At 40.7% G+C, this 26,599-nt stretch overlaps 1 protein-coding gene across 1 annotated transcript; it reads right to left on the bottom strand.

The window, feature by feature from the left end:
* Positions 1-10,259: 10,259 nt before the first annotated feature.
* LOC139655557 (alpha-1,6-mannosylglycoprotein 6-beta-N-acetylglucosaminyltransferase A-like) lies at positions 10,260-22,872 on the bottom strand. The gene is made up of 18 exons (XM_071532991.1): positions 22,768-22,872; positions 22,406-22,496; positions 21,403-21,480; positions 20,974-21,195; positions 18,930-19,006; positions 18,455-18,544; positions 18,117-18,182; positions 17,079-17,261; positions 16,144-16,313; positions 15,589-15,717; positions 13,662-13,795; positions 13,139-13,284; positions 12,513-12,662; positions 12,003-12,149; positions 11,563-11,676; positions 11,216-11,290; positions 10,855-11,012; positions 10,260-10,592 (listed from the first exon to the last, which is right to left on the bottom strand). The coding sequence occupies exons 1-18, from the start codon at positions 22,861-22,863 to the stop codon at positions 10,391-10,393; spliced, it is 2,328 nt and encodes a 775-aa protein (XP_071389092.1). The 5' UTR covers positions 22,864-22,872; the 3' UTR covers positions 10,260-10,390.
* Positions 22,873-26,599: the final 3,727 nt, after the last annotated feature.

The following is a 26,599-nucleotide window of genomic DNA, read 5'->3' as shown; positions in this document are numbered from 1 at the left end:
CCTTTCCTCGTCCACTCTTCTCCTCTTTCCTTTAAACATCATTTGTCCATGAAACCACCAGACACAAAATTACGGCGAGAAGGAGAAGGAAAAGGAAAAGGAGAGAGTGAAGCGAAGAGGATGAGACACTCAGCGACTGGGACTCCTGTCCACCAGCAGGAACCTGGACAGAGTTGCTGCTTGGATGACAGCGTTCGCACCATCACCGCTTTCACACTGTACCAAACTACAGTAGATTAAATCCTCCTAGTAGGTATGGCTGCTTTGCCCAAATTGGGCATAAAGGGGATCAAAGTAGAAGTTCATCAAATCAAGTAGATTTTACCGAAATGAGGTGAAGGCCTCCACAGTAAAAAAAAAAAAAAAAAGTTTTGTGTTGTTTTGTTTTATTTTGTTCTGTTTTCAGCAAATGGAAATGACTTGGAAAAACGTATCAAGGGTCCATACATGAAAAACGGCAGGGTTAGTGGAGGGCGACCACATGTGAATCCCACCTGAGCTTTCTCTCCTGTGTGTCCCTATACTGTCTAATTAAAGAATAAAATATGTAAGGTGAGTGGGCTGCCCACTTACAGCCTCCTAAAAGATACAGGAGTTATTTTTAAAACCCAACTAATACTACTGGCCTCTCTGTTTTAAGTACAGCTGCACTATGTCCCAGTTTGTAGCTGGGACACTCATAATATTGGGCATACAGCTTTTTCTACTCTAATGCCCTGCAGTCTGTCCAAACTACACCCAAATAATGGCCTGAGAGAGAGAGAGAGAGAGAGAGAGAGAGAGAGAAATTGCCATTCAGGGGCTACAAACCTAAGTGCACAAAGATGAAGTCATGTGATCTTTTTATATTATATAGTATATGTATATGATGATGTGTCCAAGCACAAATTAGTAACCAATTCCATTTATTGATGACAGTTTAGCACAATACCCATTTTAACACAATGGGTAAAAGTTAGAAAAAGGCTTCAGGGTATTTTGCCATACTGTGCATTTGTAGATTTTTTTTGGTATGTTTTTTGTTTGTTTACAAACACGTTTTTGTTTACAGCCAGACCTTGGTCAATTATTTATTGAAATCCATTCACTTAAACTTGAGTGTGCCAGGCAATACCAATCAATCCCAGAACAGTAATTCAATGCATTGGTGATAGTAGCTTGACGCAAGTGGACAAAGTTGGACACAAAAATGGATATTCATGCTGTGTTTTTGCTGTAACATCTTTTTAGGCATAGATGCAACAACACTAAACCCTGCAGAAAACTGACATGAGAAACATGTCGGTTTTCAAACAAACAATTCTTTCTCATGTGCCATTTTGGAAAGTAGAAGTCAAAGAGAAAAGTCACAAGCATAAGATGAAACTTTAAGCACAATGACAAAGATAAATCAGCCAGTGGCACTATCATTTACATTGCATATCATCACAGTTTAGCAGAGACAGTGTCTTCTTCTCTGTCTGCTTACCCTCTCTTATTACCCATTAGTTCTCCATGTTCCATTATCATTATTATTATTCATTATTACACGCATTGAAAAGAATGTAAATACAAACCACATGATTTGTAAATATGTTTAATACACTGTTTGGGTGCAGCAGTAGCAATAGTCAAATAGTCATAGTATTTTATGGTCAATATGATAGGCTTTCTGGAGTAGACAGCTTATAGTTCAATTAAAGTACAGGATGGTCAATGTTGCATAGTTAAAAATGTTTACTCCATAGCGCTTATAAGTGTTGTTTTACAGATTATTGTAGATTATTGGTGAAATTAAATGACAAGTCTTACTGTAAATCTTTACACTGTAACTGAAGAAAATCAAAGAAAAAGTGAAGAGTGGATGTAGGTGTGATTTGACACTGCTGTCCAAGGCTTATTAAAGGTTTAGGTCAACCCAATGTAAAAATATTTTGTAAAATTTCCCATAATGTCAGTCACAAGAAGGGGATACTGTTGTCAAAAAGAGGTGTGGATTGCCAGAATTTTTAGCACACAATACTGTAGTCTCACTCCACTGACCTTATATTCTGAACAGTTTCAAATATGCCCTCCAAGCAAATCATTGGTTTACATGTTAAAATGGGAGTGACAACTGATTACAGCCAATTTAATCAGGAACAGAGTACGTTCCCTCCCCAATTCACCTGCTGACTTGTACTGTAGACTGTACATTACTGTATAGTTTATGGCCTGGTTTCTTCAGCTGTAGATGGGGATCCAAAATGGTGGTGTGCCCCCTTCTGGTGGTTCACCACATGACAACAGTACTAATGAGTATCCAATACATTGAAGAGAGAGTGTAAATTTATCATTTGGTTTCCAGGCTGAAAACATTTAAAAAGCTTTGGTCGGTGATTCTGCAGGAGCCTACTCTACGTTGTAATTATCGACTCCGAGTTGACACACTGTGTATGTGTAAAAGTACTAAATTATTGGTCTTATCTTTAGTTCCATTGTGATGAATAAGAATTAGCTATAAATTGAAGGTGTGAATCATCTCACACCGTTTCAACTCACCAACAGCACGCTGATTTGTAATGTTTTCCCCCCTCTCTGATGCATAGAAGACAATCATTAAGGTCTAAAATGACTCTTACTAGCAAAGCACAGTGTTTACATGCTGATGACCACCACATTAAGCACAGAACAAGCTTAATGAATCATTACATTATGAGTCTAAATAACTGTATGCTTTACTAGCCCATCGCTATCCATTGCTGATGAATTTCAGTGAGGTTATCTATTGTATTATGAGTAAGCTGGAGGCCGTGTAACCATAGAGTTTATGTGTTGAAAACTGTTAAAACCCAATCTTCCATCGTAGGCTGAAAATTCCTCTCTTCAAGAACTATCTCACATCGTCCTCTTCCCACTGAATCATATTCCTTCTCCCACATCTTTATGTACTTTATGTACTTCTTCCTCTCTCCTTAGCTCTTAGTTTTCTTTCTGTTCCCTGTACTTCCCTTACATGATTATTCTGTGTTCACAGACGTATTGGCTGGGTGCTACTGTATGACTCTGACCCTTACACTCCTCATTAATGGTTGCTTGTAATGTTGTTGATCTAGGAATTGAAGCTTATTCTGCTGTTGAACTCATTGTACATCACTGGATAAGAGCGACAGTTAAATGCCAAAATAAAAAAATGTAAAATGTAACTGAAATCCCTGGATCACCAGAGCTAGAACTGCATTTTGGTTGTTGAAAATGTGTTTTTTTCTTCCTCGCATATAATTTTACTACTCTAAGACTTTTCTGGAGAAATCAGGTTCTGCCAAATATCTTCCACTCATCTGGTTTTGTTTGGCTAAGATGTTAGAAGTAGACTAAAAAATAGTCCATTAAAAGAAGTGCCATTTATTGGCATTTATTGTTTGCTTCTCTAAGAATAAGAAATGAAGGTTTTCATTCCAACATGAGATATGCAACGTTTGAAAAAACTATGCCTATTCTTACAAAATAATTGCTGGCAGGATATTATGGATTACGGATTCATATCTTCCCTCACAAAATTGCACTATTTTTGAGGATAGAAACATCTGGACTGAAATTCAAGTAGCAAATCAATTACCAAAATCAATATCTAACATTTTAGAATGAAACCCTTCAATTTCCCTTTCATTCAAGGTTAAACTTTGATCTATTCTTAACTGTATGACATGTCACCAGGGTAGGAATTTCACAGCGGCAATGACGGCCATGGCCGTCGTTGCCCTGGCCATGATGCCCGTACGCCCCTACGACCACCATGGCATTTGTGCCCTGCTACTGTCAAAATCTCGAGGTTGCTTTAAAAGCGTCAGTGGTCTCCTAGAACTGCAGCAGTCCTTGTAGCTTGGATGCGCGCACCAGCGTCACATTGCATCAAAGCCACTAGCAGGCTACATTGAATTCATTTCGGAATATCAAGAAAACAGGAGCGCAACTGAGAAGGACTATATGCAGATAAGTAAGCTAGCTAGTTATCGATAGATAGATAACTAACTTATTTAGTGCTTAACTGAATCAAACCTCTCTGTTTTTAATACCACTTAACGTAAATACTTAATACGTTAGTAACTTACTTCGATACAGCCACTAGATGGCGACGAAGAGTTAGAGCTCCCACCATAGAGCTCCAGTCTGTCTGGACTGAAATGGCTGGTGAAAATCCTTGGAAGATCGCTATGAGTCAGAAACAGTCTCAAACTTACGGTAGAAATGTGAGTAACTAAAATCTGCCGTTTTTGGCAAAAATAACATAAGCCTTGGTGAAATATTTTGGCAAGAACATAGATTTTTGTCAGTGTGACTGTAAACTATTGTAGACTGACTGACAGATAATTATCCCGGATCTTTTGATCACAACTTGCTCTTATATTTATGAAGTTTATAATTGTATGACTTTATTGTTAAAATACTTCGTAATAAGACATAGTTTGGACAACATACAATTGGTTTACGGATTCTGAAAGCTGAAGACTCAAAACAGTATAACATTCATTTCTTCTATTAATAGACCATCTTCCATCGCAATTTTTCGTAACTACGCCACGGGGGTGGACCCGGTCCCACCCATGTCTTTTCTTCACCCATGATGGCTAGAGAAGCTAAGAAAAGTTATCAACAAAGGGTGTCAATATGAACGTATAATAAGAGTTAAGAATATTGATGATAATAATAAAAGTTAATGTTTTTACATTTCACAAAGCGTTACATCGCTGAAGAATATCCATGAAGGTGGCTACTGTATTATTCATATTCAACAGTAACACATCAGTCAGTCAAGTCAGTCAAGAATGATCCATACACACCTGTTATCATTCGACAGGGGAATATGATATAGCTAATTGGTGCAGTCAGAGTCATTGACAGAGAGTATGGTTTGGTTGGTATGGTTGTACTACGGGTGCCATATTGTTGCCCCATTTCTGGAGCTAAATAGCATTTGCTGCAAATGTGCTCCTATAACATGGCTTTGGGGAAATTCTTAACATTTTGAAAATCACTTTGTGTATGACTATGAGTAATTTATCAAAAGCCTAGAAGTGTAGACTCTCTGATCAACAGATCTACTTGAACCTGGGTCTCCCATGTGAAATCTGAATCCTTTCCATTTCACTGCTTCACAACAGAAACAACTCAGAATCAGTTCTGCAGCATGATGGACTGTGCCAAAGTCTTGACACCATCTGCCCACCCCAAATTGCACGTGTCTTTTAACTATAATTGTATGGATGAATGATGGACTTATTAATGCCCCAGAACAGACATTAAATCATTCATTTCACTGAGTTATATATAGCAATACTAACCATTTCTCTGTTGCTATAAGCTTTGCATGGGCTGATAAAAATCTTTACAGCTTGGAGCCACACACACGCACGCACACACACACACACACACACACACACACACACACACACACACACGGAAAAAAGCAAACATGGAAAGATAAAATATCTCAGTTTCCAATAATGACCATATAACAGAATTATTATTTGTCTGTTTGTACAGTAAATATATCAGTGGTATTACAGATGCTGTAAACACCGTTTATTTATGTAAGAGAATAATGAGGAATCTCTTTGTCAAAGGAGCAAACTTTTATTGATAAATAAAGTTTTATCCTGCTTATTCGTCAGCAATGCTGAAACAAGGTATTTTTTGGTCTTCTTGAAGCACTCAAGAACTGTCATGGAAGGCTTTCCTACAGCTGGGGGGAATGGAGACCCCAGAGAAATGTCTAATGTCTGACTGTTGCTTCAACATGAAATACTACCAATGGCTTTTTGACTTCACAGACCAATGGAGTCATGCACTTTGTTTATACTGACTATATTGTTAGTATAAATGGTTGCCAAAATGTCTTTGAGCAAAACACCAGCTCCAAGTCACTGTTCAATCATTGACCCTGACCTCTGACCTCCCTGTGGAGGGGGATAGTGAAAGGAGAATTTCCCCAAGAGGATCAATAAGGTATCGCATTTATCATGACTGTACAAGAGTAGCATGATTCCTGTGAACCTGAACAATGAACCATTGTTTCCATAATGAACAATAAAAAGGAAAGGAGAACCTCTTTGAATGAACAAACAACACAATTCAAGCTAACAGTTACAAAGATGAAAATCCATACATAGGCCGTGGGATTGTACATATGAGGATACAGCACATGCACACTTTAGGCAACATGCTCTTCTGCAGCAGTGATCATTGCTTTTAATCACGTAGAGATTTTCATCTTTGTGTCTGTTACCTTGAATAAACAATGTTCTTTTTGCACTATAAATGATTCCCCTCCCCTTATATTTTCTAGTATTGCCTCCTTGGGAATCCTTTGCCCATCTCCACACCCTTCACAGTTGTAATAAACAGAAACCATAAATATAATTTCAGTGTGTGAAAGATGCACTGTGTTCGTACACCTGGTAAATAAAATCTTTACGACTGAATGAAGCCGCACAGTCAATTTCCAGCTACAAATTAATAGTGATTCTAGGTGTGAACACAAATGAACAAGCTCTAGATTCCACTCTGTCAGACAGTCATTCACAATGTCTGTTATCACATATGCAAAAATGATGAAGTAATGAATACAGCAATCACCCTGAATCAGCCACAGCTGTGTCACTCATGGCAAGTGACACTCACTGGCTATGTTTACATGCACACAATACTTATGAAAATACTGCAATTAAGACATTGGTCGGGTAAACGCTTTAATCTAATGTTACTTTGGATTAATTCAAAATCACAGTATCAATACTGCAGTTAAACTGTAGCATTATTGAAGGGTTGTTTGTTGTTTGTTTGGACATGTAAATACAATACTCCAAGTAAGCTTATCCATCTTAGTTTTCTCAAGTCACGACACTTACCCTATATACTGTATTTTGGGTTTTTACTTTTCACATACTATCTTTTTTTACATCCAACCTTCATGCCTTGAGTCTCGGCAGCGCTACATATTGCGTGCGACATATTGCGACAGCCTCACCACACAGTCGGATGATCAGAAATTTGGATTTTGTCACTTGGCCTTCAGTGTAACAAGCATCCATGCATGCAATTATCTGGGGGGAAAAAATCCTAGTAAAATAGTAAAAATAGTTTGTTGAAAAATCACAGTGAAAGCAGTAAGTTTCTCTAATAATAATAATAATTGATTACATTTATATAGCGCTTTTCTAGGTACTCAAAGCGCTTCACATATGGCGGGGGGGGGACTCAACTCATCCACCACCGAAGTGTAGCACCCACCTGGGTGATGCACGGCAGCCAGTTTGCGCCAGAACGCTCACCACACATCAGCTATCTCAGTGGAGAGTAGAGGACTGAAAGAGCCAATTAGGTAACGAGGGATGATTAGGTGGCCATGATGGATGGAAGGCCTGTTTGGGAATTTTGCCAGGGCACCGGGGTTACACCCCTACTCTTGCGATGAGTGCCGATGGGATCTTTATTGACCACAGAGTCAGGACCTCGGTTTAACGTCTCATCCGATGGACGGTGCTCACTCACAGGACAGAGTCCCTGTCTCTGCCCTGGGGCATTGGGGATATTATGCATGAGACCAGAGGGAAGAGCACCTCCTACTGGTCCTCCAACACCACTTCCAGCACCAGGTGGTCTCCCATCCAAGGACTGACCACAGCTAAACCTGCTTAGCTTCCCAGGCAAGCTAGCAATGTGATGCAGGAGCTATGGTGCTGGCAATGACCATGTGTCCTGCCATCTGACAAGGTTAAACACCAGCTCTGATTAGATTTCAGCCTGTTGCATCATCATCTCACGCATATGAGACAAAATCTCTGCCCAATTAGCAATCACAAATTTTTAAATTATCAGAGTAAGTTATGGAGTCACTGAAATTTAAAAAAAGAGAAGATAGTAACACACCAGAGCAGCAAGACCCAGATCAGAGGTTCATAAAAAGTCTTCATGCCGTTCTCTGATTTTCATATACACAGGGTAAAGAACAATAGTCTAGATCAACAAATAATAATTCATGAGGCCTTTTTATTTTCAGGTCATTTATTGCACTACTACTTATCACAGCAAACCACCTACTGCTTAAAAAGATGTAAAACTCTTCCATTTACATTAGGTTCATTGAATGTCTTCACGTGGGATGGCAGTAATGAACATTGTGGCACAACCCACCTTGTTAATCGCAGGATAAACAAAGCTGCACAGTTTCCCTTGAAATGCAGGACAACAAACACAGACAAAACATATAAGGACTGCTTGAATTATTTTCTTGCAAGTGATGCGAAAAATGTTCAGTCCTTCTCTTTACTGGTTTATTCCTTTTCAGTCACAGGGGGCTGGAGCCTATCCCAGCATACATTAGGCAGAAGGCAGGGAAATAGCCTGGACAGGTCATCAGTCCTTCATAGGTTTATGAACACAGAGAGACAGTGGCTGAATCCCAATGTCCGAACTCACAACCTCTCAGACTTCAATGTGTGCTCCCATTAAAGTCCACAAGGGCTTAGGGCTGTTTCACAGAAATCCTGAGTCCTTACATAATAATAATAATAATGATAATAATCAACTTTATTTGTATAGCACCGTTCATACAAGAAATGCAGCTCAAAGTGCTTTACAACAAAGAAATTACATGCATGAAAATATACATAGAATGAGCGTAACATAAGATGGAAAATAAAACCCACTGAATAATAATAAAAATAAAGTTAAGAAATAGAGTACATAGAATGCATAAAATCAAGTAAAATACAACATTTTAAAAGAAGTGCAGCAGTGCATAAGTGCGAAGCAAGTGCAAAAAAAAAAGAGAGTTTAAAGCCTGTATCAGGAAAGTCGTAGCTAGTTAAAGGCTGAAGTGAAGAGATAAGTTTTTAGTTTTCTTTTAAAAAATATTTAGCGAGCTGGCTTCCCTGATATCTATAGGTAGTGTGTTCCATAGCTTTGGGGCGTAATTGACAAAGGCTGCATCCCGATTTTCTTTCGGCTGTTGCTGGGAACCTCCAATAAACCAGCAACAGATGATCACAGTGTTCTTGAAGGCAAGTAGTGAACAAGGGAGTTAGCAATGTAGCTTGGTCCTAGCCCATTAAGGGCTTTGTATATAAGGAGGAGGACCTTAAAATCAATTCTAAATGTTACAGGAAGCCAGTGTAGAGCAGCTAAAACTGGACTAATGTGCTCTCTCCTCTTGGTTCTGGTTAATAGCTGAGCTGCAGAGTTTTGAATGAGCTGAAGTCTCTCAGCAGTTTTTTTCGGGAGCGTTACAGTAATCAAGTCGGTTTGAAATAAAGGCATGAATCAGTTTTTCAGCATCTTTTTGATTTATAAATGGTCGTACTTTCGCTATGTTTCTAAGGTGGAAAAATGATGTTTTCGTCACCTTGTTAATGTGGGACTTGAACCTTAGATCTGAATCTAGGATAACACCAAGACTTGTAACCTCAGATTTAATCCAGGGAGTCAATGTTCCCAGATTATTAAACAGCATTTCCCTTTTTGTTTTAGGGCCGACTAGTAGGATTTCAGTTTTGTCCTTGTTTAACTTTAAAAAAATTTTGCTCATCCATTTATTTATTACCAAAAGACAGGTAGTAATGGAGTTTATAGCTGCAGCATCATTTGGTTCAGCAAAGACTCTGGTGTTGACTTTTAGAGCCTTCTGTGTGGACTTTTAACGAGTCTGCAAACCTGCTGACATTTCAGAGATAATTGCTCATCCTTCATAGCATAGGTGACGTCAATAAATGCAGGTGTTGACAAGAACCAGTTTATCTGTAGGTATAAACTGTATTTATTGTGCTTGTGTACACAGTTTTTTTTATATCTTCAGACAAAGGTGTTTTGAACAGGATAGGTGTTAGATGGAAACAGATGGTTAAGTAGGCTACATCTGGGCTTTCTACAAGACAGTAGCTACTGTATCCGAGGCAGCATGTGATGCCACGACACCTGTCTGGTTTCTCCTTTTTATACCATCTCAAGCCCTCATACACTCACACACACACGCTGAATACGGCAGCAACATTGCCCAAAGGCTCAGTCCGCAAGTCTACAAGTCCAGAATCCGGACACTGGGATTCAGCTAATCACTCACACTCATACCTGCAGTCTCCAATTCACTTGACTTGCACGTCGTTGGAAAATGTCAAGAAGCCCAGACAAACATGCAACCTCCACCCAGAAAGCGCCAAGCATCAAACGTGAGCCCCTGTGCCACCTGAAAAAGGCTCTACAGACATAATTATAAATAATATAAATATAAATAATTATTAATAATAATTAATTAATAGTTAATTAATTAGTTGCAATGCTGTCTTGTTGCCATGGGGTGGAACTATACTTTGATTCCAGATTTGGCCTTTAAGTGCAGAGTAATATACTCTGGCCTCCTTGTGTATGCATCCAGGCCTTAGACACATGCCTTGCACAGGGCTATCTGGTCCTTAATGTAGTCTCTGCAGGGGCAGATGCGGATCAAGGACTCGTCTGATCTCACACAGCTGAAGAGCAGGGGGTCAGACTGGAACAGACACTGTTTGCTCGTGCTGTTGTAGGCTGGCAGCACCACATAACTGTCAGAAGACTCTGATGTTCGACAGTCCACACTGTACCTGGTAAAGGGCAAAAAGGAAAAGAAGTGATCAGTGGTTAACTCATATATTAAAGATCCAATTCGAATGGCAATGCAGGGGTATTTCACCTTAGTAATGAGCTTACGTCCAAGGACTATATAATGCAGTACAAACCATGTTACACATACACACACAAACATCAAGGTTAACGAAGGTGTATGTCAGGGTGCATTCATGCATATGTATGTGTGTGTGTGTCAGCGTGTGAGTGTTTGTATGTGTGTATATGTAGTAATCTTACTTGGCCAGATCCTCGGCACTGTTAAGGCGAGGGAAGAATGTGGGTTCACAGATCAGCCCCGCCTTCTGACACACCTGTTTACAGGAAGTGCCTGTCTCTGCCATCACAACCTGGAGCGCGCTCAGTGGAGGCCAGCTCACAGGACCGTCGCAGAAGTCCTGAAGGGGAAGGGAGAACAAGAGGAGAGAAGACAGTAAGAGAGAAAAAGGAGAAGAGGAGGAGACAAGAGAAGAGAAAAGAAGTGACTAGGAATCGCTCAGCATTTGTCTCTGTGTATCTCAGTCCTCTGTTTTTCTGATTTAAATCACTTTCCCCCCCTCCCCCCATCCGTCTTCCCTCCCCCATCCTTCTTCCCTCCCACCTGTTTTTCGATCAGGATGTTGACCCTCTGTAGCATCCCTTCACAAGTAAACTCATACGGTAGGTATGGCTCAATCTGAAATTCATAAACAAATCAAAAAGGTAAAGGTAAATAAATACAAAGAGGACTGGAATAAAGAACAGTAAATTATAGAACAGAAAAGCAGTGCACAGCGTGGTGCAGCATTGCAATGAAGTTTAGTAGAAAACAGTAGATTAGAGCAGCTGGTTCCAATTTTTTTTGGCCCTAAAGAATTTTTGTTTTCATCAAATTGAACCACTGCTTGTACTTCCACTGTGCTCTTTTAGAAATAGGTAGACTTGACACTATACTTAGAAGGCACTTACAGTTTGTTTGAGGATGGCAGTGAGAGCTCTCTCCACATCTGTAGAGTTGTCCATATCTACCATCCATACATAGGGCTCTCCTATGGCCTCGGAGTAAGGATGCTGGGATGTCACCTACAGCACAAACAGACCAATAGTGAAAATGGGTGTGCTTAATAGTTGTGACAATTAAAAGCATAAGCTGTAACTTGGCATATGCATTTGCCATTTACTTATATTCACCATAATAAACACCATTTATTTTGCATAAGACAGTGGCTTGATTTCATTGTTGTGTCAATTTAATTCCTTACTGCATCTTGTTTATTTGATTGAGCTGAAATGAATAAACTGGTCTGTACATTGTGCTAGGTTTTACACAAGTAAAGGTAATTCATTTGTATAAATTGTACACTATGGTGAATGTCTCAGTTTGGAATGAGGTATTGGTGCCCCCTGACCTCTCTGATGTTGGGCTTTCCCTTGAAGAACTTTGAGTTCAAGCTGCTGTGAGGCGGGTGTAACCTGGGGTTCAGGAAAACACAGCCATTGGCTATGGCCTCCAGGGGGGCGGGGCCTTCATATGGGAAGGACAAACCCACAAAAACCTAGAAAACCACAAAAACCTTAGAATCTCCTGTTATGCAATAGGTAAGTACACAGACACACAAGCACACACACACACATTCACTCACACACCTGCACTCATATTATATGATTTTATTTAATAAACAGATGCACTTCTTTACTGCCACCACATGGTGCCAGCCGAGACCAGCACAATGAATTATTTAATTCTAGACTCCAGCTCTGCTACTGCATGAAGTATTTTTACAGCATACACAACTTATCTGTGATCTGTGTGTGTGTGTGTGTGTGTGTGTGTGTGTGTGTGTGTGTGTGTGTGTGTGTGTGTGTGTGTGTGCGTGTGTATGTATGAGTGAGTGAGCCAACATGTGTTTCTTACTCACCTTGCTCTGCCGCAGCAGGGTCTGTACCTCAGTCCCTTTAATAATGCCGTGGTTTTTCACATAACTCGGAACCAGAGCAGGATCACTGCGATCAACCGTCCCATGGATCTCTAAGTGCTTATGGATAAGGTCCAGGTAAGCCTTTTTACCCTGCAATGTAGCAGCAGAAGAAGCAGGTAGTGATTTGCGGTAAAAAAAAATCAATGGGCATGGCTCAAATTACACCTCTCCCTTGTTAGAGTGTATGTTTTAGAGGAAAATCTGAACGAAAAGGAAAGAAGCCGCTAAGACTACTAAACATCAAAAAGACATAGGTGAGAAAATTTCAAGGCATTTACCAATCCATGCTCTGCTCCCAAAAACGTGAAAAAGTGCAAATACTAGTAGACAATCAAAATGTCTGTCTTTTACACTTTTGTATATTTCTGTGAACCCTTTTTGTCTTTGTGATGTTTACTGGTGTACAGGTTCCCTTTTCCTCTTCACTCACTGCTTATTAGAACCTGCGCACGTGCTGTGCACATTTTCTATCACTGCTTCCAGAGAAATCAATATTGCCCAGCAATCTTCCCGTAATTACGATAACAACGGGTTTGCAGATCGTTAAAATTTCCATCTCCTGTTACCTCCCAGAACGTGGCTCTCTTGCCATACACCAGGGCCTGGTTTTGTCTCCTGGTTTGTCTCCTGGTGGACTGGAGCTGCTCGGCCTCCTGGGAGCTCAGCTGGCGCTCGACCACAAAGCCCAGGAATGTGTTGTCAGGTGTATGGGCTGCTCACAACAAGAGAACACACACCAGACAAGACAGATTAAAAAACACATGAATCAAGAAGATTTACTAAAATACTTTCATCTGCATTAGGATTTCAATGCCAGGTGTTAAATCCCTAAACTTTGAAAAATGATAATTTTAAATAATCAAGGGTGGAGATAATCACAAAGGTATAATTTATTACATTTTGAAAGTAATCATTCCATCCTTCTCACAGCAGGGATGGGAATGCAACAAAATTAGCACGTGGAGGTAGATAATATCATGATTGCTAAACATCTTGATACACACTGTGATGAAAATTACAGTCTCAAGTAGGTGTTGTGTGTGTATATGCATGTGTGTGTGTGTGTGAGAGAGAGAGAGAGAGACATACGGAACATGGTGTAGAATTGCATTGGGATCAGGTTGAGGCCTCCCCATGAACTCTTAAGGTTGTGGCTTCGGGCCCAGGCTCCATGGTTGAAGTCTGGCTCAGTGCCGAAAGAGTCCAGCACACGAATCATACACCTGGTTGGCAGACATGGGTACATACATTCACAAACACACACAGTCTTACTTATGTCACTTTTGGGGTATTTACATAGACTTACATTCATTTCCTGGAGACTTACCCTAACCCTAACCATAACCACTACTTGCCTAAACCTAACCCTAACCCTAACCTTAACCACTGATCCAAAAAATCAGCTTTTTACCAATTGGGGACACGGCTTTTGTCCCCAAATTGCATAAAATATAGCACTTTATAACGACTGTATCGTTACATCTACTTTACAATCAGCACTATTTAAATAGAAGAACGCAGTCGGGAGTTAACGTTTCTAAATGTTGCATAATCTGTTTCGTCATTGAACATACCTCTTTCTGCCCATGAAACAGAGCTGATGAAATCGCGGCAAAATAGCACCAACAAAAGCATATTTTTGTAATTTTTTTTATTACATCCTCTTATAACATCAACCTGATTGTATTGCATCTTACTAATGTTGAGCAGTTTGCCAGTAAACAGCAAACAGTTTGCACTTCCTATGAGCACTTCATAATAAAAGCCCTGCTCCGTGGGTTTTGTTGTTTTGTTGTTTCTCCCATAGTTGACGTAAACATGGAATTGACATTGTTGGGGTATTTGAGGGTGGGAAAAAACAAATCTTTTGTCAGATTTCAGCCACCTTAATGGGAAGCAGGAGAATTTCAGAAAATATTCCATTTCAACCCAACTCAGTGCCGCCTGCCATCAGTAACCCCACTCCCATGAAAGTACAGCTCAGTAGCTTTCTAGAGAAGTTGACCCCATGTCTCTAGCCCCATGTGCTGCTGCATAATAAGCCGGGGTCAGAGTTCAAAGGGCAATATTGCAGTACAGGAACCACCCATGTTCTTCATATTAACATAGAAAATCTTGCCCTACAATACCTCTGATCATCATTATTCACAGGATGATGGTGATGCCTGCTCAGACTCTTGATAGCTACATTGCAGACATGACCTGATCCCACAGGCTTGCACTCTACAACATTCATCAAATCCCTTCTTTACCAGCATCTCTTCCCAGTTCCTCGTTCAAGCTTTAGTTATCTCCTATTTGGGCTTACTGCAACTCCTTCCTAGCCAGCCTTCCGAAACAAGCCCCTACAACTCATCCAGAACACTGCAACTCACCTCAATTTGAACCTTTCCAAATTTGAATGTCTCTCCCGTCCTACAACCCCCCTGCCCCCCTTCGCTGCCTATGCCTGATTGTACTGAATTCAAAAACCCGGGGCTGGCATGCAGTGCTGCAAAGAAATCTTTACCTCCATACTTCAAGGTCATGATCCATCATCCATCATACATAGATGCCTGTAGACGGCTCCCCAGTGGTGGAATGACCTCTCCACTCCAGTCCCAACAGCAGAGATACTCCCTTTTTCTATCATAGGCTGAAAAACATCTCTTCCAGAATTACCCCACCTGACCTTCTCTCCACTGAATCTGATCCTTTTCCCTCTCCTCACTAATTTCCCAAATAAAGTCCTTCCTATCTCTCTCCTGAATGTTTATTTAAGTGTCTCCCACAATGATGTAAAGTATAATTATATATAAAAGTATAATTTTAATTTATTGTAATTTATTTAATTTTTGATTGATTTGATTTTGAGTAGTTAAAATTACTTTATAACAACCATATGCATGCACTACGTATACATTTGCACATACACACACACACACACACACACACACACACACAGACACACACACACCCTCACTCACATATCTTACAAATATCGTAGAAATCTTCAGGACCTGATCCTGATACTCACCTGTATTTGATCCAAGACTGACCTAGTACGTTCTTAATCTGGCCAAGGCCAACGATGTCTGTATAGATAAGATTTACTGCTACTTTATGATTACGAGGGGGGCAGCTCCCTGTATTAATCCCTAGGATCCTAGAATGAGAGAGAGAGAGAGAGAGAGAGAGAGAGAGAGAGAGAGAGAGAGAGAGAGACAGGGAGAGAGAGAGAGAGAGAGAGAGAGAGAGAAAGACACAAAGTAACAGAAACAGAGAGAGGGAGCGATGGTAAAAATGAGTCTTCATATTTGCAGGTGCAGACACCGCTATATGCTACATGTTTATAGGTGCAAACTTGCAATAAGAATCAACTTACGCAATTTAAACTGCACACTTTTCATGTATATTATTTTATTATCACTTGTCAAAAGTGCCCACTTGGAATAAAGGATCCCACCCAAATCCTACCCAAAAGTGTGCATCTCCGTTCTCTGTGTGATAACTGGACCAACTCTGCATTCCTCTCCATTTAAAGTGCTGACGGACTGATGCAACAAAGGCCTGGGTATGTGCGTATACTCACTCCCTGAGGTCAGGTAAGGAGGCAGAGAGGTGGAGATGGTGACCCAGGATGTACAGTGTGGAGATGAGGTCACTCCATTGGACCAGCTCCCCCAGAGGACCGCCACTGAAGGCGGTCTCTGCGATTCTGAAACCCGATTCGTCCGTCACCAGGCCAGGATGCACCAGGATCTGGAGGGAAGAGGAGGAATGCCATGGATTAGAAACACGATGGAAAGTAAAAAAAAAAAAAGATGATGTGGGTGGGGTTATATTCTCTATATAACCAAATAATATCTTGAGTATTATATGTAAATGCAATAAAGTTCACTGCACAAAGAAAATATAATTTTAACAGGAAAAATGTGAGTTAACAATTCAACATCCTTCTTTAAAAACATTTGGTTTGGGTTATGTTGATCCTAATACTGATATTTTTGATTGAAGATAACTAACAGCCAATATTTTATGACAATTTTCAGTATCTTTAAATTGTTCATGCCAAAACAATTCCCAAAAGTTGTTTCACACAGAATTTTAGTCTTGGTAGGGTAGAAAAGTCTCTGAAACCGCATTTTGACCATGGGATACTAACACTTTCCATTAAAACCTCTCTGTATTTACATTTATTCTCTATACAAATGTTCATATTCAATGAGTGATTACATGAGTTGACTGACTGATCATGCATACTTGATTATGACCAATCAAAAATAGCATTAGAACCAATTTGGGTTAAGGGCTTCCCATAAATAAGTAGTAGTAGTATAAATATAGTAGTATTAATCAATTCTACAATGAATACACCATATAATCAAACAAACTGCATCATATTCATGAGTTCAATGTGTCACTTTACTGTCTTGATAACACAGCTGGGTCTCCATGGCTGATAAGTGGTAAAGGTACCTTAAAAGAATGTTACTCTAGTAAAAGAAATAGGAACTGGGACATTACCTGTTTAGCCTCCCGCCCTGTGAGTTTGTATTTGGCTGAAAGGGAGCCTCCAGCCTTGACCCAGACCTCTTCCATACTTTGGACCCTTTGGTGGATCCAACGGAACTGAGTTCTCTTCTCCAGGAGTGAGTACAGACCCTCTAGACTGTCCCGTACTACTGCAGGGCCAGACGCCACACTGTCCTGGGAGAGTGAAAAACACAGAGCTCCTTCCATATTATTTACAGTACAGTGAGTCCCTACCTTTTTAGCATGGGTGGCCCTAACCCTTTCAGTTTTAGCCTTGTGCTGTACCAATGGAGCTATACATTACCGCAAACCCACTGCTTTCACTTGATGTCACTGCTCCCATTTGCACCCATATGCCATTTTCTGCCCCCTTCATGATAAATGTTCAGTTTGAAAACTGAATGAAGCCAACAACATACTGTAACCTTTTTTGGACCTAGAATGCCTTTTACATTTTCAGCATTTAACTGACACTCTTATCCAGAGCGGCTCAACATTCATAAATCTCCATACTTAGAAAATTAGTTCAAGGGACAACAATCAAAGTGCATCGACCATTTGGCTTCAAAACTGTTGGATTATGCTGCACAAGCTGTTGGGAGTAATCTTATTATTTATATTTTTTCCTTTTTTTTTTTTACTTTAAAGAAGCTGTCACTTCAGATATTTCGGATAGCAGACAATGACTAAATTTTCATTTTTGGGTGAACTATTCCTTTAAGAACTAAAAGAAGTTAGACCAGTGGATCTTGAGTGAGTGGTACCACTACAGACAGAAAAAAGATTCCACAGTGGAAAAGAATGTATATATAATTTATTCAAGTAGAAGTAGAAAAGCCCCAAGAGTGGTCTGGGAAATGTAAAGTCTGCAAAAAGTCACATACATACACCACACGCAGCCACCCAGCCATCCACCCACCCACACGCGCACACACACACACACACACACACACACACACACACACACACACACACACACGCACACTGTAATGTATGCAGCCTTGTGCATTCTTTGTCCTTTGGCTTTACCTCTGAGTCATCTGTTAGAGCTGGTGGGACGACTCTGCCTGGAAGCACAGGACACCATAGCTCTACCTTAACACAACGAAGACAGAAGAAAGAGGGGTAACTAAAGCAGGTAATTACACACACACACACACACACACACACATATTTTCACATTTGCACCAGCAAATTTCCAAAACTACACAATGGAGTTTTACATGGATTTTCAAAGTATGGACGGACCTCAAGGTTTCTCAAGGATTCAGCTTTATGCAATTCCAAAATGACTGAATTTGTGTGATGAGGTTCTCACTCAGCAGTGTTATATAAGAAGTGATATGTCAGCTTGAACATTCAGGTACCTCACTGAGATAGATGATCATGGAGCAGAGAGACCCATTCACACCATTGCTGCTGTAGCAGGGGTCAGACTTCCACATCGCCTTCATCCACTGGAGCAAGGGTCAAACACAAATGGCCGCAACAAACAATCAAACAAACAAAATCAACCCAACACTCAAAGAAGTGAAACACAAGACATGATCACAGAATATGGGAATGAACTGAAATATTTGAAGGCCAGAATAGGTTTAACAAAACAACATTGAAATGAAACTCTACAACCTCTATAGATAGCCTACTACTGCTATCATGGAAAAATGAACACGCTCTCCCAAGAAACTCTTTGAACTGTAGATGTATTGATTATATGCTGATCAATTGAACAATCAACAATCAATAGCTAATAATAATATATTCTCCTGAAACAATAACAATCAGTTTTCAGTGAGAGAATGGCAGTACAATGATAAGAAATGACAGCAATCAGTTGGTCACCTTCAACTTCTCTTCACACTGTGGGTATCCATCCATGGGCGGCAGCGTGCAGTTTTCCTCCTCTTTGATTTGATTTTCTGTGAAAAAAACAGAGAAATGGATAAAGGTGTTGGTCTCCTCTTCTGTTGTCATTACCCAGTTCAAACACCCAAAAACATTAACATCACTTTTGCTAGTGCGGAGTTCCCTGTAAGAGGGTACACAGGGTTTTAAGGTAGAGTCCAATTGCAACTCTCACAGTGATGTGGGATTTTTTTTTATTGATTGATATTTTTGTCACAGTGGAAGTGAATCTTTTGCCTCTATGCTATGACAGCTTTAGTATATTTCTGTCTTTAATTCAAAATACCTGGATACTTGGCCTGTGGTTATCATTTAGAATGATTTGCTCTGAAACGTGTTGCTGCATTTTGATCACTTAGTTATTTAACTCTAAAGCTAATTGTTTATATCATTAGAAACTGCAAGCGCTATGTTGGAGGACATTTTCACGTATGTTCCTGCTGAATGAAGCGTGCTCAGTATGAAGAATGCAAGAATGCAAGAATGCTCTCTGCAAGAATGGAAGAAATATGTAAGTAGTCTTCCTTCAACCTTCCTTAATCGAGGCATGTCGACTATGCCAATTGTCTTATTTACAGCAATGGTCTGAGGGAGTAGTTGCAGGTGGAAGGAGAGTTATGTAATCACACACATTACATCTGCCAGCTTGAGCAGTTGGCCACAAAACAGCTGCCATTAGACCAGCTGGGTGTTGAGTGCCTTGCTCAAAAGATGCTTTACAGTCGGTGGTGAGAGAGGGGTGAGCATGCCTTATCACTCTCCTCAGGCAGATGTTCCCTACTGGTCCAGGAATTTGAAACATCAATCCAACTTCCAATCACAAGCTCACATCACTAAGCACATGCATGGAAGTTACTGAATGTAAACACTACAACACAGTTGATATGAACTCAGCTGTAGACCTTCCCATATTGTGGCCATTTTGAACTGGAAAACTCTACCTAGAAGAGAAAGTACAGCCCTCTGTCCTCAAATGTATTAGAAATGAATGGATCTCAACAATATGGAGGGATATAGGTTAACATTTTAAGGTAATATATTGGCCCATTGTTAGCCACTGGAATCTAGTCTAAATGGCTAGTAGCTAACTATTAGTGAACATGCTAACTTCCCTGCTAAATTAAAGCAGTCATTGTACTTGTTCCCGAGATTGATAGCTGTTACGTCAATCTGAAGTTCTCATTTGTGTTAGTAACATTAGTTTTATGTATATACTATGCTATCTTCCTGGTAGAGCTGCCTAGTGTTCAAAATGGACACCTTATTGGAAATAATGTCAATGGGTGGATCCCAAAGCTTTTTCACTACTCCTCCTTTCCTCCCCTCCCTCACTATCACTCCTCTCGTACCAGGAGGTAACTTTGAGGAGATGAGGGGAGGAATGGAGTGGAGGAGAGGATGGAAGGAGCGAGGGAAATTAAAGTACATTTGGGACAGTTATTTTGCCACTCCATCATCGAAATTGGACGTCTGCTATTGATGAAGTGGCTCTATGATATCTTAGATAGCCCAAGCCCACAATACGCCTCAAAGCCAAAGTTTTTATGCACGCCCAGCTCAAAACATGAATGTCATATTCATACTTTGCCTGCACAGCTCATCCTGATAATTAACCTGGGCTATACAGTTAGTCTCGCTATTATTAACATGCATTCATGGATGAACCTTTTTTCTCAGGCTTCATTGGTGAATACATTTCTATTGGGCCCAATTCTAAATAATTTGGCTCTTGCAATGTTGTTTTTGTGAGATATTGAAATTAAAATTGGCCCATCCTACATATCATAATCCCTTCCGCTCTTATGTTTACCTTACGCTCTAGTTTTTTCAGTGTCATATTCTCTCATCTCCTCCACTATTACGACAACAAGCAACATGGCAGCACGAAGATCAATTTCTTGGTCATGGAGGAAAGGAGGAGTGATTTTTGCAGCTTTGCGATGCACCCAATATTCTGCCCTTTGGCCCGGGGTAATTTCACCAGATTTGATTGGTTGATCCTCCTTCTCCGCCAGTCGCTTGAGGAGTTCCTCTAAGCGAGCCAACTCCTCTTGCAGATGGAGCTTGTCAGAACGCAACTCCTTAATGATCTCTTTCCTCTTGTGTCCTTCCTCTGTCTCTGCCGCCATTCTAACCTGGAGTGCCTGTAATTCTCCATTGTAGTCCCTCATAGGAGCAGGAGCAGGAGGAGGTGGGGGCAAGGCTAGGAAAAGAGTGTTAGACTCAAATTAGTCATCTGCTCTGAACATATTTTCCAGAGGAGAGGAAGTGGAAGGAAGTGGAAATGCAAATTCACCTTGGTGTTGTAGGGGGTTTTTTTTGATACAAAGGTTACCATGACATTTACTGAGAGCTGTGACACCAGATTGTTTAAAAACCCATTAATAACCCCAAATAAATCTTATCTTACAATCGTCAGAAGTTTCCACTTTAACTTCCACGATAGTAAGGAGATCGTCCACAAACGTAGTTATAGTCTTCATTAGATCTGGAAGAGAAAGAAGGAGATGAAAGGGGAGAGTGCAGAGAAAAAAGACAGAGAGAGAGTGAAAGGGAAAGAGGGAGAGAGGCAGAGTGAAGCGAGACAAAAGAGAAGGAACAGAAAGTGCAGGAGCGGGAATTAAAAATATCATTCTTCTTTTTCTCTCGGTAAAGGACACTCAGGACTGCAAGAATGCATTCACACTACCCTGCTGTGAGAGTGCTTTTCTAAAAAAAAGAGTGACTTTCTACAACAGCAGAATAGTGTGAGTGTACCCTTGGTTGGTATAATTCACGGCATTGTTTCCCACCATTACATTCATCTCACCCTCCCTCCCTTTTTCATTTATCAAGGCTCTGGAAAGCTCATCTGACTGTCCTATCTTGGCCACCATCATCTGAAACAACTCCCTGATACAACCTGTTCCCCAGCATTACTATGCGCCTGAAAAGAAGAAACATCATCATGCAGTATTCAAATGAACTTTTACATTCACTTATCTATGTAAAACTACCACTGCCCAGCCTGAAGGCCATTTATACTGCAGCAGTTCCACTAGGCTATATGCAGGCTGTTCCCCTGCAGCAACGTTCTCCTGACCAACCACACCAATTTAAGACACTTAAAACACAGCAATACCTCTTTTGTGAAGAAGAGGAAAGGGGGGTGGGGGGGTGGGGGGGATGAAATCTTTCTATATACTTTCTATATACAATTTAGGCTCAAGTAAGCATTTTTCTTAAAAGCATATCATTCTGTTTAACTCTGAATTGGGCCTCTAGATGGATGCTCGCCTTGGATTATGGCACAAGGGATAGTAACATGATATCCTGTGTATTCTCTCTCTCTCTCTCTCTCTCTCTCTCTCTCTCTCTCTCTCTCTCTCTCTCCCTCTCTCTCTCTCTCTCCCTCTCTCTCTCGCTCTCCTCACCTTCAGCCCTTTTTGCTCCCAACTGCGCTGTCCCATGCTCTCTCAATCTGTTGCCCTTGGTCCCACTGATCCCCTCCAGGTCAGTGCTGCTCTAGAACCAGAGGGACAAGCAAACATCATTACATTACCAAAAACTGGAAACTTTTTTCAGTCAGTACTTACATACATACTTACTTACATGATCATTTTTTTTGGCAACTGGAGTATTATAATGGCACTAATCTTTGCACTCTTTATTTTTGGTTGTTTGTAATTTTTGGTGATATAGCAACTGAGGTTTGTTGCACTCATTTTAAGTTGCTCAGGATAGGACCATCACATTTTTAACTACTTTTATATAATGAACAAATACAAGTACAGACCAGGATTAAATAGGGCAAACTCAGACACCAGATGAAGCCAATGCCCAACAGGATCAGGATCAGGATCCTCTGAGGCCAGTGCATCAGCCTTCTCATGATCCAAAGGGGCTAGACCTGGGCATCGGGATAGGATAGAGGTGTTTTAAATAGAATTTGTGATCTTCTCAAAACCTTGTCTGAATCACAGTAATGACTACAACTACGAGAACACTAAACGCTACAGTATAATGATGAATAGTCAAACAAGTTACACATATGCAGATTCACACACAATAATCACACAATAATCTACATTTTTGGTAGACTTTTCTCTACTGACTCCACACACACGCCAGCACACACACACGCACACACACACACACTTGCTTGAGGTAGTCCATCGTGGCTGATGATGACTTCCACTACTGCTTGTGGGTCCTTTGATGACTATAGTCCATATGCCCTGTTTGCCACAGACAGGGCATATGAAAACCTGACCCGAGGGGACAAATGCAGACATGGCCGTCTTCCTTCTCTGCCTTTTTGCCAGGCGAAGTTCTATTCTTTTCTCTCTCTGCTGTCTGCACTCTTTGGTGGCAGAGTCTACGCCAGGTGGAGCGATTCACGGCAGCAGCTTCCATAGGCTTTATCCCACACTTCAGTTGGTCCTTCAGCCTCTTTTTCTGGATCTTCATTTTGAGCATGGCCATGAGCATCCAATGGTCCGTCCATCACTCTGCCCCTCTCATGGTTCGTGTGATTAGGACGTCCCTCAAATCCGAGTGTCTGACAATGATGTAATCAAGCAGGTGCCAGTGGATCGTGGCTGCATCCAGGAGGTTTTGTATTTGTTTTCATCTGATATATGGTGTTAGCAGTAAGCACTAAGCAGTGTGGGTGCTAAATAGGGCTGCTCAGACACACAGGCTGCCGGAAGCAGCTGCCACTCAAAATCCCAGCTGCTGATGAGCATAATAGCCCTGTGCCACTGCTGTGCAGCTATAGGGGCTTCCAGATCATTCAGTCCTGCCCCCGTCACCAAGCACCCCATCGCCAGTAGGCTTGATAGGTTTGTATGATCTGGGTGGAACTCCACTAAGTCAGTAGCAGATACCTATGCACTGAGAGTGATGAAGGAGATGTGCCTCCTCACAACTGCAGGAGGCTGCCGGAACTCCAGTTTGTTGGTGGACCGCCTATGGTGCATCTGCCAGCACCAGCTTTTCTCTCAGGGTGTGCTCCCCTAGACTTTGTCTTTCTGGACTTACCCACAAGGCAGTGGGACAATGGCTGGTTGATGCCAGGGCATAGTGGGCCTGCACATCACCTCTGGGGACCACTGCAGCCCCCGAGATCCCTGGGGCCACAAGGCACCCAGTTTCCGTATGTGGCCACAGGGAGGCCTGGCAGAAGTCTTGGTGAAGGAGAGGCTGCGTACTGGCAAAGGAAGACTTACACACGAGGCTGCTTCCCAGTTCACCACTAGGGCTAGCCAGCGGCAGCGAGCTGTAAGCAAGAGGGTTGCAAGCAAGGTGGGAAGTAGGCATGCACCTTCCCTCTAACTACAAGCCACTGCACTAGACGTATCACAACACCCTGCAGACAAGCCACACACACACAAACACACACACACACACACATACTCTATGGATTAATTTTTATTTACAACATTAGGAATTGATCTGTAATATATTGTTTCTCTCTTTCATTTTCTGATTTGATCAAACATCTCATGCATTGAGACTCCTGTAAGTGCATTATTGATTTTATACATACTTCATACTTACATACCAAATGAAAAAAACAAGCAAACAAATAAAACAAACAAACAAAAACAAGCAGTACTTTTGTTTGAGGTGTCTCTCTTATCTCATTCATTGTGACACACATTCACCTTCTATTTCCAGTATCAGACAGCATCTCCACAGGAACAACGAAGAAAAAACTTACCTTTAGAGCTTCAGGCAACACTATTGATGTATCCTATTGAATCCTATACCTATAATTCCAATACCTATAGTGTAAATACCTGACTATACTGTACTTTGCCACTGATACGTTTATTTGACAGAATTTCTCAGGTATCTGGATGTACACAGTGGATAGGTACTGTAATAAATTAATCGAGCTGTCAAAACTGATGCAGCCTTTTCCCCTGCAAACTACAATGCCTCTGAAAAGAAGAAGTGTTATCGGTCACTATGCAAATAGTGGCTGATGGTTTCATGGGCGTGGATTGAGCATAGTAGTGTATGGCAGTTGCCATACCTTGGCTTCATGGAGTAATTCAGATAAAGTCTATTGTAATTAAACAAATGAAGAATTTAGCACTTTGCATTTTCTCTAAATCGTCTTTTCTCTAAATCAAAAATAGATCAGCCCAAAATAAATTAATTTCCTTCAGCCAAAGCCATTTTTTTCATTAATGAAAGGTGCTGCCGCCGTTTAAAGTGAGCAGTGTGTGTTTGTGTGTGTGTGTGTGTGTGTTTGTGCGTGTGTGTGTGATGGCAGTAGCTGGGTGCTGCAATAGCAGAGAGAATGTAGGAAAAAGAAGCACTTAATATGAATGTTGCGTATGGTATGGCAGCCTAAGATAATTGTGTACTGTATGCGCAATGGACTTCACGACTACTGCAGTCTCAACAGATACTTTGCTGTCTCTTTTCCAATGTGTGCAGAAAAAAGTCTCTCTCCTTTGGATGAAAAAACTGCCAAAATTGTCAGAGATGCATCAAGAAGCAACTATTAGGGCTGACCTGTAAACACAATTTTAAACCTTGGCCTACATCTATTTGATTCCAGTTTTCACTCCATTAACTGTATGATTACTTCTGGCCTGAAAATAGGCCATCTTTTTTAAAATGGCATGCCAAAGCACAATAAAGTGATTCTCAAAATGCCTCTTCACTTTCAGCAGAGTAGTGCAGATTCATATGGAATTCTTCAGGGCAAAAAATTTGAGAATTGAAAAATTTGAGAATTGACTCTTCTTGGTAGAACAGAGCAACTTATAGATGAAAGTGGACATTTCAGTTCCTGAATACTAACGCTAGCTATTTTGTATGAACAAATGACATAACCCAGAAATATTAACATAGTTGTCTAAGTTGCTGGTAAATGGAAATGGGAATCATCTTGTTAAACAAAGAAACTGCTTTCGTCGGGTCATATTTGATATTCATTGGTTTCATTTTATATTGTGTTTAATTTTGTACTTAATTTTTAGATTGGATTACATATTAATCTCAGTGAGAGGTCAAAAATAAAAGTATCTTGCATTTTCACTTTCATCCCTTGAAAGGATATGTACATGCTACTATACAAAACAGATTTTCAAACATTTCCAGGTAAACATGTCCCCCATCTGCCCTAGTATTTCTGGGGAAGTGCCCATCTAGAGATTTTCACCCCTTTCAAAGTCTGTGCACACCACTGTCTTTTTGTGTGTATGTAGTCAAAAGAGATTGGGAGATGGGACTGAAATAGAAGACATCCTCCACATTATAAAAATGTAAATGCATCACTCTCCCTTATTATACAATTGAGAAGAGACTGTGGGGAAAATAGCAGTGTACCTGCCCTCTATTCCCCTCTATTCTCCTTGTACAGCTCGAACATGTTCCACACTGCCTCTATGCAGGGAGAGTTCTAATGCAGTTTATTCAGGATCCACTAGAGGCCAGTCTTTAGTCAATGTCATGAAGAAGGGATGTGAAACTCACATTTTTTAGAGGCATGTGCAAAATTTTCCATTTAAAAAGCTGGCCATGTGATTAATCCATGTGGAAATTATTAAAAATTTACATAACGAGGCAGAGAAAGACATTGTTTACTGAACTCAGTTGTTAATAAT

This window comes from Centroberyx affinis, unplaced genomic scaffold, assembly GCF_046629955.1.
Source record: "Centroberyx affinis isolate AG114_WGS23_722 - 3 ecotype Tasmania unplaced genomic scaffold, CSIRO-AGI_Caff_v1 ptg002305l_1, whole genome shotgun sequence".
NCBI classification, from domain to species: domain Eukaryota; kingdom Metazoa; phylum Chordata; class Actinopteri; order Beryciformes; family Berycidae; genus Centroberyx; species Centroberyx affinis.
The sequence above is the reverse complement of the archived record's forward strand: the minus strand, read 5'-3'. Positions and strand labels throughout refer to the sequence as shown.

Excerpts from the sequence above, each read along its gene's own strand:
- LOC139655557 (XM_071532991.1), bottom strand. The coding sequence starts at position 22,863 with ATGAGAAGGCTGATGCACTGGCCTCAGAGGATCCTGATCCTGATCCTG. Across the intron at positions 19,007-20,973 it reads GGATCAACCAATCAAATCTG|AAAATCAAATCAAAGAGGAG; the intron begins GTGAAATTACCC and ends TTTTTTTCACAG. Across the intron at positions 12,150-12,512 it reads CCCTGCTGCGGCAGAGCAAG|GTTTTTGTGGGTTTGTCCTT; the intron begins GTGAGTAAGAAA and ends GTGGTTTTCTAG.